Source organism: Podarcis muralis, chromosome 9, assembly GCF_964188315.1.
Source record: "Podarcis muralis chromosome 9, rPodMur119.hap1.1, whole genome shotgun sequence".
In the NCBI taxonomy this organism is placed as follows: domain Eukaryota; kingdom Metazoa; phylum Chordata; class Lepidosauria; order Squamata; family Lacertidae; genus Podarcis; species Podarcis muralis.
Window position 1 is genome coordinate 21,809,467 of NC_135663.1, and position 22,521 is coordinate 21,831,987.

The 22,521-nt window shown below is 42.6% G+C and overlaps 1 protein-coding gene across 1 annotated transcript in view; it reads left to right on the top strand.

Annotated features, from left to right (window-relative positions):
- Positions 1–22,521, top strand: part of BANK1 (B cell scaffold protein with ankyrin repeats 1) — a 144,122-nt gene that overhangs the window by 17,866 nt on the left and 103,735 nt on the right. Inside the window, exons 3-5 of the mRNA XM_077934595.1 lie at positions 15,480–15,607; positions 16,393–16,531; positions 19,614–19,756. Of these exons, the coding sequence (XP_077790721.1) occupies positions 15,480–15,607; positions 16,393–16,531; positions 19,614–19,756 (410 nt within the window). The remainder of the gene's footprint in view (positions 1–15,479; positions 15,608–16,392; positions 16,532–19,613; positions 19,757–22,521) is intronic.

Consider the following 22,521-nt stretch of genomic DNA (forward strand, 5'->3'; position numbering starts at 1 on the left):
AGTCTGGTGAGAGGTTTGTTATATACATTTAAATTATAGTAATGATGTCTAGATTTGCATTTATATCAATAGCTAGTAAACGAACGTTTTATGCAAATCTGTATTCTCCCGTATCCTTCATTTTCATGGTATGTAAATGGCCACTCTATTTAGAAACAGTGTAACGCACACAAAATTATGCGTAGTCCATGGTTAGTTGCACTCATAATGGCATTTTTATCTCATTCAAATAGCAGAGGCCAATGAGCTTCATGAAGCCTTGTTGCTTTTGATTCTGATATTCTTAATATTGCCATCATCAATACAGTTGTGGAATATGCTCCGCAGTAGTGCATGTTGGCTGCCTTAATTCTAGAGAGTCTTAGATCACAGTAATTGATATCCGTGTAGCTTTCTTCCACGTTAGTGTGCTTATGAGCTCAGCCAAAGTGCTGGAAGACTAATCATATGAGGGGAAGCTTATGGAAATGGGTATGTTTTCTTAAAGGAAAGAAGAATGGGTGTGTGTGCGTTGGCAGCTTTCAAATACTGAAAGGATGCTAGAAAGATAAAGCAAAACAATTGTTTGCCCTCTGCACTGAGGATGTGACAAGGAGCAATCAGTTAAGCTACAGGAAAGCCAATCTGAGTCAAACATTTGGAATTCTGTTTGTACCGTAAGAAGAACTTAACCGCATTGTAGAATCCCTGGGTACTTTCAAGAAAAGTTTGGAGAAGGCACATTAGGATTTTTTAAAAAAGAATATTTATTGAATTTTATAACAAATAAAAATACAAATCTCAATCACCATATTATATACATTTATTCTCCCTCCCCTCCCCCTGGACTTCCCTCAACTCCCCCAGAGTGTTTGTTGTGGGGGAGGAAGGGAAAGGAGAATGTTAGCCGCTTTGAGACTCCTTCGGGTAGTGATAAAGCGGGATATCAAATCCAAACTCTTCTTCTTCTCTACTGAGTTATCTGATTTTATTTATTGTCTCCTGCATTTTTTAAATATAAAAACAACTTCCCTTATCATTTCTTTAAATTATATGTTACTGTAATAAAGTTGTGAACGTTTATTCAAAACCTGCCAATGAATCCAGTCCGTTTTGTTGTTTCTGCAAATAGACTGTAAATGGTTCCCAGACTCTTTCAAAAAGTCCTTTTTGTCCTTCTCTCATAGTTTATCTGTTAGCTTAGCCTATTCTGCATAGTCCATCAGTTTTTCTTGCCATTGTTCCTTTGATGGTATCTCAAATCTCTCATTGGGAAAATTTCAAAGGTAGTCTCTCCTTTTTTATATTAGAATTCTATGATTAAAAACATAATAATCATAAGGAATTTATGCAATATGTCCATTAAGCTTAGTCTGAGTTTCCCTTCTGAGTTCACTGGCATTTTTCTGTAGTTTATAATGGAATGAATTTATATACAACAATTAAAATTATTCTTTACACAACTATCTTCTCATTTCTTTCCCTTTTTAATCTAAACTTTTCTCTTTCAAGTTGGGGCTATTCCATTTACGCATCACTTCCCACTCAAAAAGTTCCAAAGTGATTTACACAGTGAAAAATGCCTTAGAAACATATAAACATGAAAAACTGTTTTAGCAGGACAGTGGTGTTCTGTTGCTACTGCCCAGAAGAAAAAACAAACAAGCTAAATTGCATTTGCATGGTGCCAAAACAATGTCAAGGTTGCAGCCAGGCACACCCATAAATGTGGGGCAGGGGGTGGGCTTCTACAGAGACTCCGATATGCAACAGATTTCAAAACTATTGCATTTTTTTCTGTTTAGAAAGAAAATGTTAACCTTTACCAGAAAGGAAATAAAAATGAGACTAAATTATGGAGCAGCCTAACGTCTTTTAGTATTGCATTTGATTTGCATTTTTAGAAAACAGCACTTTCTATATAATTCCCTTAAGTCTAAACCATGTAGGAAACACTCTCCTCCTTTAACAATTCTGTGTCAAGCCACTGAAACTGTGGACCTAAGTTCATCTTGTCCCTTAGTTTCAATAGGTCTCCTCTGTGTAGGATTCACATTAGCAACAAGCTTGTGTGTATATAATAATAATAATAATAATAATAATAATAATAATAATAATAATAATTTTATTATTTATACTCCCCCATCTGGCTGGACTTCCCCAGCCACTCTGGGCAGCTTCCAACAAAATATTAAAATACAGTAATGCATCTAACATTAAAAGCTTCCTTAAACAAGATACAAGATGGCGGCGCGCATAGACGCTGCGGCTTAGTGCTCTCCCTCAGCGTTTTGTTTTGTTTTTATTATTTTTACTTGGTCTGAGTATGTCTGGCCGGGCAAGAAAGATTTACAGCAGGCAGGAACTTCTGAAGGTCGGGTTACAGTGTGAACAAGCTGTAAGAGCTGATTATTTTCGCCCAGATAACGTTCCTGTGGGAGTAGCCAGGCCACCGGGCTCTCCATGGATTACTATGCCTCCAGGGAGGAGGCGAAGGCGGCGTAGAGACAGGAGGCAAAGGCGGGGTTGTCGGGCTGGCGTCCTGGTAAGATTGCAGAGGAGTCCATCTAAACCACCGCTCCCTAGCATATTTCTTGCTAATGTGAGATCTCTTGCCAACAAGATGGATGAATTGAGGCTGCAGGCAGCAAAGAACAGCCTTGTAAAAGATTGCTGCGTTTTATTTGTCATTGAGACATGGCTTCAACCGTCCATACCAGACACAGCTATTCAGTTGGAAGGCTGTGCGGTACATCGTCATGACCGAGGCATGGACTTCGGAAAAACCAAAGGAGGGGGGCTGTGTGTATATGTGAACAAATGCTGGTCCAATAATTCGAAGACTGTGGGCAGTCACTGTTCACCGGATTTGGAATATGTGGCTGTTAAATGTAGACCAGCCTATCTCCCTAGGGAGTTCACAGCTGTTATGTTAACTGGTGTGTACGTGCCACCAGATGCCAATGCCAACTTGGCTTTGGGATGCCTGCAGAGCCTTATCAGCAGCCAGCAAGACAAGTATCCTGAAGCTGTGCACATCATTGCGGGAGACTTCAACCATGTTGAACTTAAAACAGTGCTCCCAACGCTCTATCAGCATGTGAAATGTCCCACAAGAGGGGACAAGACACTGGATAAAGTTTATTCGAATGTAAATCACGGCTATAGGGCTTTACAGCTGCCACACTTGGGCCAGTCCGACCATATGTCTCTGTTCCTGGTACCAGCATATATCCCACTCAGGAAACGGGCTCCCACAATATTAAAATCTGTTAAAATCTGGCCTGAAGGTGCTATTCACCAGCTGCAGGACTGTTTTGAGAGAACCAATTGGGATATTTTCGATCGTTCAGACCTGGAGGAGCACACGGTGGCAGTTCTGTGCTATATCAATCACTGCACAGACACTGTCACAGTAAATAAATCCATCCGGTTTTACCCCAATCAGAAACCCTGGATGAATAGAGAGGTCCAGTGCCTGTTGCGGGAAAGGAACAGGGCTTTCAGGTCAGGCGAGGTGCAGCTTTACAGTGTGGCAAGAGCAAACTTGAAGAGGGGTATTCGACGGGCAAAATTGGATTATAGGCTGAGGATTGAGGATAATTTAAGGAGCAACAACACAAGACAGATGTGGCAGGGGATTCAGCATATTACCAACTACAAACCTAACCTTGGTGCTGTCGACGGTGACCCTTTGCTGGCGGAGGAGCTTAACCTCTTCTTTGCTCGCTTCGAGAAGGAGCCACCTGAGACGCCGGTATTACAGCCACCAGCCCATAGGGGCCCCTCATTCACGGTAGAGGAACATGAGGTGAGACAGGTATTGAGGATGGCGAATCCGAGGAAGGCGGCTGGACCTGATGGCATCACTGGAAAGGTGTTGAAGGGCTGTGCGGATCAGCTGGCGAGGGTCTTTACTAAGATCTTCAATAAGTCCTTACACCAGTCTATTGTCCCACCCTGCCTGAAGTCGTCAACTATTGTCCCTCTGCCTAAAAAATCCACAATCAGTAGTTTGAATGACTACAGGCCAGTTGCACTGACTCCAATCATCATGAAGTGTTTTGAGAAACTGGTGCGCCGTCACATTATTTCCTGTCTTCCATCAACTTTTGACAACTACCAGTTTGCATACAGGGCAAATAGATCCACAGAAGACGCTATCACCACCACTCTCCATGCTGCTCTGTCCCATCTGGAGCAGCCGGGGAGTTATGTGAGGCTGCTGTTTGTGGATTTTAGCTCTGCTTTTAACACTATCCTCCCCCATAGACTGGTGTCCAAGCTAGAGGCGATTGGACTCTCCAACTCCACCTGTCTCTGGGTTTTGGATTTTTTGTCAGAACGTTCTCAGAGGGTTAGAGTAGGGTCACATATGTCCACAGCCCTTAGCCTTAACACCGGCTCACCACAGGGTTGTGTGTTGAGTCCCCTGCTCTATGCTCTCTATACGTATGACTGTACAGCCATCTATTCCAGCAACAAAATCATCAAGTTTGCTGATGACACTACGGTGGTAGGGCTCATTTCAGGAGGGGATGAGTCCGCCTATCGGGACGAGGTGGAGCGGCTCTGTGTTTGGTGTGGAGAGAACAATCTGGCTCTTAATACGGCTAAGACCAAAGAATTGGTGGTGGATTACAGGAAAAAAAAGGCGGACATTCAGCCCTTGTATATCAACGGGGAACGGGTGGAGAGGGTGGCGGAATTCAGGTTTTTGGGAGTAACTATCGATCAGGGCATGACTTGGAGCGCAAATACCACTGCTCTGGTGAAGAAGGCCCAGCAGAGAATTTATTTCCTCAGACTTTTAAAGAAGAACAATCTGAGTGAGAGACTGCTGGTGTCCTTCTACCGAGGCTCCATAGAGAGCATTCTTACATACTGTATTTGTGCTTGGTTCTCCAGTTGTACAGCTAGGGAGAGGAAGGTGCTCCAGAAGGTCATAACCACAGCCCAAAGGATTATTGGTCATCCTCTCCCATCTTTGGAAGAACTGTACGGTTCCCGTTGTCTTAGGAAAGCAAATAACATCCTGCAGGATTCATCTCACCCGGGACACAGTCTGTTTGCACTACTGCCTTCTGGCAGGAGATATAGAAACATCAAGTCAAGGACAAATAGACTGAAAAACAGTTTCTATCCAAGAGCTGTGGCCTTTTTGAATGCTGTAACTCGATAGTGTGACCTGGGAGTTTGATGGGTGTTGGTGTGGGTGTGGCTGGAATGTGGTTTGTTTGGTTGTTGTTGTTGTTTTGCTTTTGTTGTTTTTAAGGGATGGCATCCAATTTCGTTGCACTTGTGCAATGTTGCACTTGTGTAATGACAATAAAGAATCTATTCTATTCTATTCTATTCTATTCTAAACAGGAAGCTTTTAGCTTTTTAGCAGTTGTCACAACTTTGGCAGCTTAGTAGAATAATCTACTGTATATCTTAAACACATCACTAAGCTTTTGCTGCCTCTGAGCAAAAGTTAGGGAGCTCAAAGTGCAATTGCTTTGACAGAGAAATGTGCTCAAGAGTAAAAGGATGCATTGTGTTCAACCACATGAAGGTGCATGTTCATAATGACATTGTAATGCTCATCCAAACCCTAGTTACTGAGTATATCTTTTGATGCTCTGAAGAATGAGCACCTAGGGTTACTTGTCAGTACCTGAAACTTGTCCATGACTACCAACACTGCCCCCATCCCCAATGCCACCCCGCCACAGATCTTGGTCTCTGCCCCCTCCCTGTCTCTGACATCATGCCCATGCTACTGCCAACTCTGTCATCACAACTGTAACCTTACCCTTATTTTTCACATCACACTCATACTTTAATGAGATCAAGGATTAGGAAGGGGGGAGAAATTTGATTCAGCACTTGCCTAACTTGCACTTTGCAAAGTCATGCACAAACTGAAACACAGCCATCGTTCAAAATTCCAAATTCCAGTTCCAAAATTCCAAATTCCAGTTCCAAAATTCCAAATTCCAGTTCCAAATTTTGCGGTGCAGTTCTGCAGCCAAGTAATGTGTGCACAAATGTGTATAAATTCATATATTGGTAAAAACAATAACATGCAGGAATGCATTACCTTAGGGGAATTGCTTTGCAAAAACATGTGTGCATGGAGAAATTTGCACTGAAATGCTGATGAATTTTCACGAAGGCTTAAAAAATATATTTAAAAAACTGGTGTGGAAATGATGGGAACTGAAATTAAGATCGGAAAAATAAGACACTGAGGTTGACATATCCGCCCATCCCTAGCAAGGCTCGAGGCTGAAGCCTTCTGCACTCCACCATTGAATTATGGTCTCCCCCCACCAGCAGAATCAACTAGCAACCGTGACAAAGCACGAAAAGGAGCCCAGTATTCTAATTCCAGAGCCGCTGAGAAGCAACCGTACATATTCAAATCAGCTGTCATCACACCATTTCAATATGCCTAACACTCCATTCCTAAGCGTTTTGTGTTGGCAGAAAGACACGGTAGCATGTATCGTGAACGCTGTTTTATTTGACATTGTGCTGGCACAGCTATTGGGACTTGTCCTCAGAAGCAATGTACTGGCACAGCGGCACTTCAACCGCACCTGCAGGACCACATTTCAGGGAGATGGATGCACATTCAATCCCTGAAGTCAGGCCACAGGTGCACCAGTCTTCAGCTGACACTGGTTTTCCACTTGTCTATACTGCAAACACAGAGGGTGATAGTGGGACCACTGTAGCAGATGGAGCCTGCACTCTGGCTCAAAGATTGTCACTTCCTATCCATCATTGAAATCAAGCATGCCTAACTTTGTGTCAGATTTAGGGCTGCTGCTCTTTGAGTTCAGCGAAAGGTGGTGTGTTAGACGTTGGGCCAGGGGGCTGAGCCCCAGGTTTCTCTGCCAATCCCATTTCTGTCCCTTAAAAAAGAAACACATTTGCTCATTGGGGTCTATCTGCCATCTTAATTTGCCAGATACATAGAGCAAAACACAGCTATCTCTCAAAATGTGCACTTCTCTGAACTTTTCACTGCCGTTCCCCAACAAGGTAATGTCTACAAAAATGCATATACTGGGGGAAAGTTTGCATAACAATGCATATATTTATGAAAGCAACATTGTCAAAATGCATTACAATACGGGGACATTGCTTTGCAAAAATACGTTTATTAGAGAAAACGCACAGATAAGTGAATATTAGGAGAAATCCACATCAAATGTGGGTGAATTTTCAAGAGGACTTTAAAAAAATAAAAATCACAAATGGATGTGGAAATGTGGAGCAGTGAATTTAAGAGTGGGAAAATGAGAAACAGAGAGAAACTGAAATGGATAGATTCCCCTTTCCCTAGACAAGAAAGAGACCCTGAAAAGTGCAGGATATTCATGTCAACAAAGAGGACAGCTCTGTATGCATTTGTGGATGGCATCATCTGCCAAAGTGAGCAAATAGCCTATGAGGATGGAGGACTACTGCACATGTAACACAGCTGCAACAAAAATGTGTACATAACAGCAATATATCTTGCTTTTCCCGTGCAATTTTCTAGTTCAAAGTAGCAACCAATGAACCAACAAATCAGCAGCCTGCAGCATTTATCCTCAAATCTTAGTTACAGAAATTATTCTGTTTTCTGCCTACCTTAGCCTGATCGATTCCTTAATTCTACATTGTCTCAGGTTGTTTCTTTTCTTTTTTTAAAGTTAAATCTATTCTGTATAATTGATGGTGCTCATTAATGAACCAATCACCCCCTCCCCACCCAAGTGGATGCTACACCTTTCATTCACACCCAAGCCCTTCAGATTGAAGCATATAATTAAACATTCTTTTCTTTAAAAAATAATAATAATGCTTCTTTTTTACTTCCCACACTATGCCTCCCACCCCAGCTTCAGCGTTGCTCTGAGAAAAAGACTGCAGAGTGAGGAAGCAAATGAACCGTGCTCTCCCACCTGCCAGAAAAATCCTCCAGTAGGGCGAGCCTTGAATTCTCCAGCGTCAAGAGTGTAAAAACGGCTTTCAGGCTTTTGTGTTTCTTTCATTTCATTTGCATCTTGTCAGAACTAAAAAGAGGAGAATGGGTGTTTTCAGAATATGGAACAGTGCAGGGGCAAGATGCCTGTGTGCCGCCGCCCACGCATTTGCTGCCCACCCACCCTTTCCTCCCGGGGCTGTCAGAAACAGAAGGAGCAAGCAAATAGCTTAGTTCTCCCCACTCCCCATCAGAATTATCTGTAGTTTTTAAGTGAAAGTGCTGGTGTCCTACTCCTCTTATTTCTTTGGAGTGGCAAAACTGGCTTATCTTCCTGTTCGTTGATGGACAGGGGGATCCAGCTAGGGGAAATGTAATATTTCTTTACAAGGGAATGGGTGCAGGGAAGGAAGACGATGGGACAGTTCTCGTTGCCATAAGATGCCTCTGCTGCTCCATCTAGTGGCAGGAAGCCTCGGACAAGTCAGTGTCTTCTTACACACTGCAGGCAGTTCGCTCTTCAGGAGGCCTCCTTACATAATCCCTGAGATGTGGAACCATCAGACTTGGCTTTATCAACGCATGACATTTAGGATTATCCTAGTTAGTTAGTCTTTAGACCTGCATACCTTCCGAATGCGCTTTTTTATGGTCACATTATCACTCGATGTATAGTGAATTTGTACATAACAGGGGGCCTGACATGAAAAAGACGTCCTTCCTCGTACCCTCCAACACGTTGCCACAGAAAACCGGGATGCACATCTTCCGGGATGCGCTTCCACATGGCGAACAAAAATGTGTGGTTTTCAGCACTGCGATCTCACACAAGATCACATGCCAAAGTCTTTCGGGGGCGGGACACAGTGCCAGACATTTTTGAGTGCCGTGCTCTCAAGAGCACACCCTCCCACAAAATGGGATGTCCTGATTTAGTTTTGAGCAGTTGAGGTGTATGTGTTTTGGGCAAGGGGAGTTATGGTGTGGGAGGAGAAGAAGAAGAAGGGGGGGGGAGAAGAGGAGGAGGAGGAGGAGTTTGGATTTGATATCCCGCTTTATCACTACCCGAAGGAGTCTCAAAGTGGCTAACAATCTCCTTTCCCTTCCTCCACAACAAACACTCTGTGAGGTGAGTGGGGCTAAGAGACTTCAGAGAAGTGTGACTAGTCCAAGGTCACCCAGCAGCTGCATGTGGAGGAGCGGGGAATCGAATCCGGTTCACCAGATTCCGAGTCCACTGCTCTGAACCACTACACCACACTGGCTCACTGGGAGGTGGGGCCGGCTGAGTAAAGGGTACATGCCACAGGCAGTTAGTGACTGTGTCATGTGCCAGCCCCTCCTCCAATCTGGGAAATTGCAGTTGTCCCATCAGCTGGCCCCCAGGTATACGACTGTGATAGCTGAATGCCAGGTTGGCTATGAGTAAGACTTCCTTCATCCATGATTTGCTTATGGAGACTGATCTGGTCCATATCACTGAGATCTGGGTGGGAGAGCAGGGTGGCTGTTCCACACCCAGCAATGTTCATCTGGGTATGTGGTGCAGCATCAAGGCAGACTTGAGCATCAGGAGGGGGGAATTGCTTTGGTCTATAGAGATTACACCTCTCTCTCCAAGCTCTTCCAGTTTGGGGGAGTGTTTGTTCCTGACATTGGAAAATCAGGACAGATTAGGGATTCTGCCAGGAAAACGATGCCTTATGAGGAACGGCTAAGGGAGCTGGTCATGTTTAGCCTGGAGAAGAGGAGGTTAAGGGGTGATATGATAGCTATGTTCAAATATATAAAAGGATGTCATATAGAGGAGGGAGAAAGGTTGTTTTCTGCTGCTTCAGAGAAGCGGACACGGAGCAATGGATCCAAACTACAAGAGAGAAGATTCCACCTAAACATTAGGAAGAACTTCCTGACAGTAAGAGCTGTTCGACAGTGGAATTTGCTGCCAAGGAGTGTGGTGGAGTCTCCTTCTTTGGAGGTCTTTAAGCAGAGGCTTGACAACCATATGTCAGGAGTGCTCTGATGGTGTTTCCTGCTTGGCAGGGGGTTGGACTCGATTGCCCTTGTGGTCTATTCCAACTCTATGATTCTATGATTCTAATTTTCTTCCTCTCTGTCTAGCAGTCTCCTTGCCTGAGCTGACAGAGCTTTTTTCCCCCTTTTCTTTTCAGAAAAGCAACATATAAAAATGGGGGAAATGGGAAGGAAGGCATTTTTGGTTGAAGGGAAAAGCATGTCTTCAAGGTGATCATTCAAAAAGGGGTTTGAGAATTGAGTGACATATGTTATCAGATTTCAAGGATATGGCTTAGAATATTTTTTAAAAAAATATTAATTGGTTTATAAATACTTTAAAATAATGTTTTCACAAGCTGCATTCACTTCACTGATGTGCTTTACATTCTGATTAACTGTAAAAGACTTCTTTGCACATTATAATCACTGTGCAAATGCACAGACATTATTCTACTGTAAATCTGAAACACTGTTGCTTATCTGTCATCATGCACTCACTGATCCCCCCCACCTCCTCTTGCAGATCTAACAATAATAAATTCAAAACCTCATAAATTCATGTTTGAGCCAAGATTTCAACGGGGGGCATAGGGCACCATCGTTAAATCAAAGCAGAAGCTTCCAAACTCCTCCTCTTGGCTTCACAGGAGTAAGAAAGGGGTGGCATTAACATGCTCAGATATTTACAGAGACATTGTAAAGGTGACTTCATAAACTATCAAAGTTTTAGGGATGAATGGAAAGCACAGTCTGGTGGAGATGTTAAGTATTTAGGGCTGCAAGTAGGAATGGGGAATAAATTGTATTTACTCTGCATTTAGGGGCAAATGTATCCCATTTGTAATTTCCAAAACTATATCAGAACTGAAACATAACCATCCTTTGAAACTCACACTTATCCCAGTTTTGTGATTCTCCAAAGTTTACAAAAATGCACACATTAGGGAAGGCTATGTGCACAGAAATGAATATATTCATGAAAGCAACATACCAAAATGCATTAATTTAGTGGAAATTGCTTGCAAAAATGTGCACATTAATCAAACTGGCATACAATGATATGTTTATTCAAGGAAATTTGCATGAAAATGCTGCTGAATTTTTGTGAGGTTCTTTTTTTAAAAAAGTAAAAATCACAAATTGCTGCAGGAATGGTATGGAGAGCTTCATGCAAGGTTTGAGAATGAGAAACTGAGGGAACCAAAACAGACAAATCCTCCCATCTGAATCCGCAAGAGAAAAGAGGGGGGCATATTGCTGACCACATAGATCAGGAATGAAAGTTTACTGTCTCAGAGGTACAACACCTAAATGAAAAGGTGAGACAGCAGTACTAGAAAGAACAGAACAAGCCCTTGACAAGACAAATGGCCAGAAAGTAAACAATATATCCAATAACACAAAGATAGATGGGGAATGCTCCAGACTCAACAATCAATGCTGAGTGATTGACTAAAGTGAATTGTGCAAAGCCGGGAGGGTGAAGGGGAGGGTCAGCTGCATGCAAGTAAGAAAATGGAAAAACAATATGATCTCTGGAATCCTTTGGGGAAATATAAGGTGCAGGCAGATGTGAAAGCAATTGATTTGTTAGGGCCAAGGAGGGATGAAAAAACACCTGTTAATGGCATTCTAATCATGCTGATGAGGATTTATGATGCTTAATTCCAATAAATAATGTGAGAATCATCTCATAGGCAATTTTATGTCACCATAGAGTTATATATAGCAAAGCGGTGTCCCTCTGAGACCAGCCACTCTTAACTGAGCTGGTAAGAACTCACTGCTGTTGCTTTGCCAATGGTATTTTGTAGCTGTATTTTTCCATTTCAGGATTTGGGTTTTTTTAAATAAAAACAAACAAACAAAACCCAAGCTGGAGAATGTTGTTTAAAAGGGTATCATGGTGATGTCAGGTGTTTCACAGGTGGACAGGGTGTGTGAGGTGTCAGGATGCGGCCTGCCAACCTCATCCAGTTTCCCTGCCTTAGGCCATTTGTTATCTCTCTGCTTAACCTACCTCACAGGGTTGTTGTGAGGAGAACTTTGTGTGGGGTGGGAAGGACCATGTCTGCCACCTTGGGTTCCTTGGAAGAAAGGCTGGGGTAGTGAGAATTAATTAAATAAACAGTGCGATTTTGAAGCCGTTTCATCTGCCCATGTGGAAATGCGGAACTGAAAGTCATAATTCAGTCCAAATGATTTTGCATAAGGCTGGCTGAAACGAGGTACTGAGTAATATGAATTAAGGCAAAAGGCTGAAATAAAACTCAAAGCCTCAGCACAATACTCAATTAAATGCATCACTCTTACAGTAAATGTATGTAATGGATACTGGGCTAATATTTGATTGCTGAGATATAAAGTGCAACTGGAGATTAATTCTTTTGGCACGAAGAATGGCAATAGATATTTGTCAAAAGCATGCCAAAGAAAGCAGCCTCAGAGAGAGCATTACCCTTTGTGATCGACTATAATTCTCAGCAGCAGTGTACCTTAAATACCCAAGGGGATTGGGCCATAGATTTTTCTATTTAGTTTCCAGCTCAGAACACAGTCTAAGCATCATTAGATACTGCTAATGAGTTCAGATGTTTGAATCCTGAAAGAAAGGACCTGTGTTTAAGGCCCCATTATTCAAAGTGCTCCTCCCACAAGGTACAAGCTTACAGGCCATTGGCTATATGACAAAACAAAGCAATTATGTGGTCTGTTTTCTAGAAACGTCTCTGAAGGTGAGAAATTGCTTTATTGTTCATTTACATTTAGAAATGGTGGTAATGAAGGCCAGAGAAACAAGCATCTCCACCAGTCCACGGTTATTTAGCTGCATGGCTGTGAAACATTTAGCTCTGGTATTAAAATGCCACTTTCAAAGAAGTCTGTGTAAAACAGAACTGGGATGGAGAACATGTGGCTCTCCAGATGTTCACAGAATCATCGAATGGTACAGCTGGAAGGGGATCACAAGGGTCATCTATTCCAAGCCCATGCAATGCAGAAATCTTTTGCCCAATGTGGGGCTCAAACCTGTGACCCTAAGATTAAGGGTCTTATGATCTACCAACTGAGCTCCCCATCATCATTGACCATTGATTATACTGCCTGGCTCTATTAGCAACTGGTGTCCAACAACATATGGAGGACCACAGGCCCCCATCTCTGATGGAGAGGTAAAGAAACATGGTATTTGCAGTTCAGAAACTAGTGTCTGTGGAACATCATAGACTGCTAAAACCAAACACCTACTCTCAACAAAGCCTTTGACTGTGTCGACCACAGCAAACTATGGCAAGTTCTTAAAGAAATGGGAGTGCATGATCACCTCATCTGTCTCCTGAGAAATCTCTATGTGAGACAAGAAGCTACAGTTAGAACTGGATATGGAACAACTGACTGGTTCAAAATTGGGAAAGGAGTACGACAAGGTTGTATATTGTCTCCCTGCTTATTTAACTTATATGCAGAATTCATCACGCGAAAGGCTGGGCAGGATGAATCCCAAGCCGGAATCAAGATTGCTGGAAGAAATATCAACAACCTCAGATATGCAAATGACACAACCTTGATGGCAGAAAGTGAGGAGGAATTAAAGAACCCTTTAATGAGGGTGAAAGAGGAGAGTGCAAAATATGGTCTGAAGCTCAACATCAAAAAAATTAAGATCATGGCCACTGGGCCCATCACTTCCTGGCAAATAGAAGGGGAAGAAATGGAGGTAGTGATCAGCCCTGAGTGCTCACTGGAAGGACAGATCCTGAAGCTGAGGCTCCAATACTTTGGCCACCTCATGAGAAGAGAAGACTCCCTGGAAAAGACCCTGATGTTGGTAAAGATGGAGGGCACAAGGAGAAGGAGACGACAGAGGACGAGATGGTTGGACAGTGTTCTCGAAGCTACCAGCATGAGTTTGACCAAACTGCAGGAGGCAGTGGAAGACAGGAATGCCTGGCGTGCTCTGGTTCATGGGGTCATGAAGAGTTGGACACGACTAAACGAGGAAACAACAACAACAAAACTCTCAACACCAATAATTTTAGGGTTGATGATTAATTCTTTATGCTACTCCTTTTTATATTGCTTTGTGCTCTTTTCTATGTCTTTATTGTTATTCTAGCATTTTAATTATGTTAGCCACTCTGGGATTGTTTTCTTTTTCATCTGAAGAGCAGAATATGCACCTCTTATGTAAACAAATATAACATTAACAACAACAATGAGAAATTGTTCTGCTGTGAAAATTTAAGAAGCACTCTTGACCTTGCCAAATAGCCAAGCTCATTTTTAATGCTTTGCAAGCAACTTTTTAAAAATGATATAATTAGCATTAACTTTAATATTCTGAAATATTAAATCATTTTCCTAAAGTTTTCCTAATCGAGAGGGTTCCGGTACAGCGATGTACTTGCTATCTTTTGATTTGCAATATGATTTTTGGGCATGTTCTTATATTTTCTATTGTCACTATTTTCGTTGTTATGTTATTGTTTTGCTGTGTTATTATGAAATTCTTTTTGCAGTATTTGTTTTAAAAGCATCCCTGTTTCTTTGAGCATGATTTTGTGTGTGTGCAAAAGTGCCATACAAATAAAATGAATGGATGAACGAATGAATTTGGGAGACTTGACTCGTGGAAAACCCACCATCCCTCAAAGTAATTGGTTCCATTGTCAAACTGCTCCTGTAACTTAAGCCCATGAGGTGTAATCCTGCCCTCTTAGGTGGCAGAAAACAAGTGCTTGTTCTGTTCTAAGGGACAAATATTACTGATATTTGAAGAGGGCTCCAAGTGTGTCCGGTGGGCATATGAACACAGCCCACATCTATGGAATTTATCTTTTCAAGCAGATTCCACAGCAGTGGCATGTGGTCAGTGGACTAGGGGGACTAGGCTAGTTCCCTAAATGTTCCCAAGGCCCCATCTGTCCCTCATCTCTCTCTACAGCGCATGCAAAAATCATCTTGTGGACTGTGAGACCCACCATTGGTCTTGTCTGCTCAGTCCGCCAGAGCTTGTCTTCACAGGCAGGGGAAGTCCCTAACTCACCGAGGGTTTGAGACCCATTGGCTATCCTCACCTGGTTTAGTCAGTCAGTCAAAAGCTGTGGCCTCTGTCACATGCTGACAGCTTCTAGGAGCCACAGGTGAGAGTTGAGTGCAGGGTGGAGACCAAAGGTAAACAAACTACCTCAGAAGGAGCACAAACTGCTGGTTTGCTTATAGTACATGGATTATGCTGGATTGTTACTGCTTTGTGGTGGCCTTTTAAGGTGAGTAATTAATTGGATGTTGTAAATCCTTAAAACTTATATTTGAATTGGTTGTATTATTTTATTTGCTACTTTATGAAAAAAAATCCCCTCATAAAGCAGGTTATACATTTATTAAGCCTTAAACTGCCCTTTCCCTTCTCCCAGCTAAACAATGCCTAGTTCCTTCAACTGTTCCTTGCAAGATTTGTTTTCTTGCCGCTGTCCATCTTTGTTGCCCTCCTCTGAACTTAGTGTAATTTCTTTGGCAGATGAGGCCTTGTCTTTGGATTTGAAAAGGAGCTTAAAGCTAGAAAACCACCGTGTGGAAACTGAGGTTACCTCTGAAACATTAGAAAGCCCAGCAGTCTTACTTTTGCCAACAAGGATATCATGTGAGGTAAGACCTATCCATTTGTTGATTTATTTTTATTTTTAAAAGAAGGATAAAAGCACCACCCTTCAAATGTATCTACCTGAAGAGTGGCTCAATGTATAGCAGTGGTGGCTGGGGATGATGGTTCTATGGAAGAAGAGGTTAAGGGGTGATATGATAGCCATGTTCAAATATATAAAAGGATGTCATATAGAGGAGGGAGAAAGGTTGTTTTCTGCTGCCCCAGAGAAGCGGACACGGAGCAATGGATCCAAACTACAAGAAAGAAGATTCCACCTAAACATTAGGAAGAACTTCCTGACAGTAAGAGCTGTTCGACAGTGGAATTTGCTGCCAAGGAGTGTGGTGGAGTCTCCTTCTTTGGAGGTCTTTAAGCAGAGGCTTGACAACCATATGTCAGGAGTGCTCTGATGGTGTTTCCTGCTTGGCAGGGGGTTGGACTCGATGGCCCTGGTGGTCTATTCCAACTCTATGATTCTATGATTCTATGATTCTAAGATAGCAAGTGGGAGCTATCTGAGGGCAGATTGGTAGGACAATGCCCCATTTGCCATAATGGACTAGCCTCCATTGCTTCCACCAGTACCCATTGGCAGTCCCATCTTCATCCTGTGGTGAAGTCGGTTGTCAACATTTTTATACCCTTATGTATCCAGACAAAACATGCCTCCTGGTAATGTTTCATGTGACGTACATGAAAAACCACAATGAGAATTTGTCATTTCCCATTGGTTTGGTTTTCATTTCCTGATGTGAAAGGCTAATTGGATGTAACTGTTACTTTGTAGAATCCTGGAGAAATTTTCGTTCTTTTGAGAGACGAAGTTCCTGATGACTCAGTGGTGATTGAATTTGTGACAGAGAACAAATGGATCAGGACTGAGCCACACTTTTGGAGTCAGAAGGTCAGGTATATGAAAGCTTTAGGTAAGAAATGGGGGCAGGGAAATTTCATATAAAACTATAGTTCTTGTCTCCATTCCAATAGCTCACTGGAGGTAAAATTCTGACTCAAGAGGCAAGTGAGTGAGTAGTGTTAGACGATGTACTAAGGAGGTAGTGCTCATGTCACCTCTGGTTACTGCTGTTTACTGGGAGGTGGAGGGGGTGGGGAGGCAGTGGTAAGGTTGGTGCAGTGCAAATGCACCGGCAGAGTCTGTCACTATCTCCCTCAGCAGGGATGCAAATAACCTGAGATCAGGTGAGAACCACCTTCTAGTCCTCCTCTCTTCACTGGCCTTTTGACACAGATTTTTACTTCCAATCAGAACACAGCATATATTTATCCATTTTTGTGTTTGAATACTTCCTTGAAAAGGTGTATAGCTGTTTCACATCATAAAGCAAATTTCTACCAATTTCAAAGCACCGCTTTGTGGTGATCCTGATCCATGAGTTTTGAATGCAGGGTGCTATTTTATTAATGCACAGACATAAAAACACAGGGCTTATGAGAAACTGGATTTATTGGGTTGTTTATGTGTGATAAAATGGCAGGTGGCAGTCTTTTAAAATGTCATTGATTAGTCACAGACTGCTATTCTCAATCTATTCCCTCTATAAAATGTGGATGCACATATTCTCTTATTACTATATGAATCTTAGCAATATGTTCTCTTGCTTTACAGAGAGTTGCATGGGTATCTCCCCACCCCTTTCTGGTCTTTGGCCTGACAATTATTCATGCTGAAATCTTCAACCATTTTTCTTCCTTTGGTGTTTAATAGCCTTGCACCATTTGTACTTCTCTTCCCAAACAATGATAACCCTCTCCCTCAAAAGAGAAATTCAAAATGCTACCACTGCTTGAACTTCAGCAGGGCCAGCCCTACTGTTAGACACCATGAGGCAGCCACCCCAGACAGCATGTCCCCTAAAACAGACTGCTGCCCTCAAGTGCAGAGGAGAACACTGCCCTGTCACCAGTATTGAAGAAACTAATCTGGTCAGTTTCTGTACAGGGAAGGATGTGTGGCATCATATTTTTCCTTCACCCCAGGCAGCAAAATGCTTTGGGCTGTCCTTGGATTTGAGATATGAAAGAACACATTCATCCTCATGATCCACTCCACCCCAGTTTCTGTGCAACTGCTTTGCAGCTCATGAGCCTTGAGTTCCTTGCATGTTTTAAAGCCTCTTGCACCTTGAACAGCTTATGTGCCAGGCAGAAAGTCAACAGATCAAGACTTTTCTGGTCTGGAAATGATATTTCTCCATCTGTTGCCATTCTGTCTCTAAGACATGTTATTCCTTGTGTGCGACCCCCGATTTATGCTATCCACAAAAATGGGCTCTAATTTGCACATGGAACAATACATATATAATTTTTATGCAAATTCGTGCCTTTTGTGGGCAGGGCAGAGGGCCCAATAATCATACCATGTCTTGGGAAGTCCTGTTGGCATCGTTGATGATACCCTCCCAAACATTTGACTGAAGAAAATAGGTGGTACACTTCATCTATGTTAGGTGGCCAACTGCTCAAAGAAGCTCTTGTTAGACAGAATTAAAAGTACATCTTGTAGTCCAGGCAGGTGCTTCTGGGAAACTTACAGTATGAAGGCAACAGTTCTCTCCTGCTGTTTGACCCTTGCATCTGGTATGCAGAGGTCAATTACGCTTAAATGTAATAGTGAGTGACTCAGATGAATAAAATCTAATGGCAAGGGATCAAGGCATCTATTGGCATCCTTGCCCCCAGCCCCCTAATAATTAGTCTGGGATCTTTTAGGAGGAAGGGTGGGATATGGATTTAATAATAAATAAACAGTATCATGCATTCTACAGGAGATACTGATTAGCACTGTCTCTCCCAGCTTTCAGACTGGAATACTTGCCAGCCCTACCTGGAGATACCAGGAATTAAGTTCTTAACCCAAGGTACCAGTGGTACCAGTGTCTTCCAGACATTTTGAACTACAACTTCCATCAGCCTTGGCAAGCATAAGCTGACTGGCTGGAGGACTATAGTCCAAAACATCTGGAGTTTGTGAAGGCTGCCTTATTATGGCCACATTTGCACCATACATTTAAAGCAGCACGATACCACTTTAAAGTACCATGGCTTTCCCCTTGGAATTCTGGGACCTGAAGTCTATTAAGGCTACTGAAAATTGTTCGAAGGGCCTTATTCCCCTTTCAGTCCTACAATTTCCAATCCCTCTTCACAGGAAACTCTGTATGGGGAATGGGGGACTCTTAGCACCCTTGACAAGCAGCAGCACTCTTGGGGGAAGTAGTAGTAGTAGCAGCAGTAATAATACCGGTATTTTTACCCCACCCATCTGACTGGGTTGCCCTAGCCACTCTGGGCGACTTCCAGCATATACAAAAACATAATGAAACATTGAAAACTTCCCGTTACACTTTGAGTCACTATGACTCATTTTATGTACTAAGTGTAAAGGCAGCAAAAAATAAGACCACAGTGGTTCCCAAACTTTCTCTGTTTCTGTGCTGCTCACCTTTCCTGTGGGATGCTGTTGAAGTGGTGTTGAGGCTCAACAGGTCTGGCAACCTCTCCATGTAAACAGAGGGCAGCGTTCACCTAACAAACCCCATCAGCAGAAGCCCAGCACAAGGACTGCTGCTTGTGCAACAGGCTTGCACCCCTTTCCTTCCCCTAAGCCCCCCCAAAAAAATTGGTTCTGGGGGATGGTCAGGAGACTCTCCAAAACAGTGCAAAGGGGGATCTTTCCATCTGGCAAGTTGGAACGCTTGGGCAGACAGAATCATTGGAAGAGTACAAAAGTAGCGTCATAGTGCTTTAAATGTATGATGCGAACATGGCCTGTATCTTGCTTGTGGGACAACTCACTGACCACGTTGATTCATATAAAGGTTAAATAGGTGAAGCCAGAGGGTATGATAATTTGGATGACCCAAATGTCTCCTGCCAGTGAATTGTATTCATTGTACTTGATGGGTGGAAAAGTGTTGGTAGTGATGATCCTTCTCTTTTTCTCTGTCCTCTTATTATCCTCTGTGCTTTTTATTTCTCTTTTATAAGATTTTCCTGCTGGCTTTGTAAACGTAAATGTCTACTGTGAGGGAGTCATTAAAGCTTCGACACAGATTGAATACTACACAGCCGTTGAGGAGATTGAAAGCATTCTTCAGAAAGTGGCTGATCCAATAGTCTTTGCTTGTCAGGTAAGGATGATTGCAGTGTTAAAAGTTAATAAAAGGAAGGTGGGAGGAGATGTGCCAATATGAGATAAGAGAATGTACATTGTGTTGTAAATGCCATACATTGATCTAATAAGAATAATGAGAATGGATCAATAAGAAGCCACAGTGATGAAACCAGTTGATAACAGGCCTAGGCATAACATCTCGCCAACAAAAAATAAATTGTTGCTGCTTAGCTGCTGTTTGTTGCTGTCTGTCCAATGCTATAAACATGCAGGATGCTTCCCAGATTTGAAACATTTGTTCCTCCTGACTCAACAGTGCTTACTTATAATAAGCAATCGGTTTAAGAACTAAAATCAATCACAACCTTGACATAACAGCAAGAATAAGGCTTATCCTTCTGAAAGTGTGTACGTAGAACCCACACTTCTTGTTTGTTTTATTTATTAAATTGCTATCCTTCCTTCCCTCTCCAGTAGCTCAGCACAATTGTTGGGTTCTCTTCACATACAACTTGCTGCCGCCACTGTATTTTTTTTGCAACAATTCTGTTTGACAGATTAGACTGAGGGGGAATGACTGTCTTGAGGTCACTCAGTGAGTTTCTAGACTGAGCAAGGATTTGACTCCCTATTCTAAGTCTAGAAGGAGCTCTGGACCAAAATGTTGGATATAAATAATGTTGGATATAAATAATGCATTTAACACTTCTGGATGGCAAGATGTTGGCAGACTCTGCTATACCCAATGCGCCCACCTATGTGGTGATTTTTGTTGTTGTTGTTGCACCTGATAATCCAGAGTCCCGAAGCTAAAGCACAGGTACCACCCAAGCTGTTGAAAAGGGCCAATTCTTGAAGCTTAGAAAAAAAGAATATCCACAATCCCAAAGCTCTTTGATATCCCTGTGGTCAGTGGATCACAAGTGGCTCTCTGAATGGTGTGGAGCTGCTATGCTAGCTTCTCAGCAGATGGGTCACTGTTGCTTACTGGGAGGGAAAGAGGGTGGCTTCAGAAGGCAGCGCAGTCAGTGCAGTGCAAACACACTGGCAGAGCCAATGTGGTGCTCCTGCCGATGCATTTGCACTGTGCTGACTTCCCTGATGCCTCACCTCTTCCCCTACTGATAAGCAACTGGATGCTAACTTTCTTTCCCATACCAAGGTTGGCGTTATCAGTGCTTCAAGTGGCACTGTGTGCAAAATTTGCTGACTGCCCTTTAGAGAATGTAGATTGAGGTTGACATCATTATTGAATCACTGTGTAGTAGTTTTGCATGTCAGCTTGAAAGAGGAGTGGAGCATCATTTCCTTAAAATAATATAGCAGTCTAACATCAGACTTCTGGAGAGCATCGGGTCGCTCGGCTGCTTTCATAATGCTGACTCTGTTGTCTTTTTGCCCATAGTCCTATTTGAGAAAAGCCAACTTGTGGCTTGTCCAGGCAGCATTGTAGGCAGAGAAATACTGCCAATATGAGCTTACTGAATGGCACAGAAGGCTTTACCTGCAGTTCAAACTTAGGACTATGCTGCCCACACTGATCCTGCTAGTCCCAAATCTGCCATCTGAACTAGCAGGGATCAGCAGAGTCATACTTCAGTGCCCGCCTGGCTTATGGATGCCAAGCCGGCAGCATTTCTTTCTTCCACCAGCATTTACCTCGTGCACAGCTAATTCATCACTTTTCACCATCTTCCCATTATGCTCTGACCAGCTTTGGAACATGCTTTGTTTTATTTATTTTTTTGCTGTGGATCAGATACATTTGGCATCTTAAAACGTTTCCTTTTTTTGCTGGCTCACTAAATCGCCTACTGTTTCTGACCTTCTGAAATAAATATGTTTAACGTCATTAGACATATAATATTGTGACATGATTTTACAAATACATGTACACTTCAAGGACTCTGATGTGGAAAGATGGATAACAGTGTCATTCTTTTTAAAAAAATGTTCTGCTTGTCTAGTTGAGGAGAATCTGGGTGCATGGATTTGATGTGCTTGTTAGTTTTCTTGAAAATCTTTGTGTCATTCTTAGTCAGTGCATAAGGAAATGTTCACACCAGCCTTACCCAACCTGGTGCCCTCCAGATGTTTTGGACTACAATTGCTATCATTTTTGAGTCAGCTGTGCTGGGTGGAATTGATGGGAATCGCAGTCTAAAATATCTGGGGGGAACCAGACTGGGGAAATCTGCCTTATACTAAAATGGTCTCAGCTGAAAGTTCATCCTTAGCAGGCAGTTCCAGTGTCACAGAATTCACATCTGAAATCTACGATTGATAGATTGGCCAAGTCCAACTAATTAATATATGTTTTCAGTGAAAAACATTCACTTACAATGCATATATATGATGTGTATCAGCTCCTGACAGGATTGCACTGAAGGAGTAGGTCATAGTATGGGGGTGCTCCTAGATCCATTGTCATTACTAGAGGCCCAGGTAACCTATTACCAACTTAAGTTGCTGCGCCAACTAAGACCATTCTTGCATAGGAGTAACCTTCCCATGGTGGTCCATATGTAGACAGCTACACAATAAGACTACTGCAATGTGCTGTGAATAGGAATGTAGTTTGCTGTTCAGTATCTGTTCATCTTTTGATCACTCGGTCTGTTGCAGTTTGCAGTTTGTTAAATTGTGTCCTCTCTAAAAGAGGGCACGTGTTGCGGTGAGACCTGGAGACTGATCACCTATGTTGTGGGTGGGTAAGATTGGTTAGCCACAACACCCGATTGGTAGGTCCCTCAATGGTGGGTTCAATCTGGCCAATGGAGC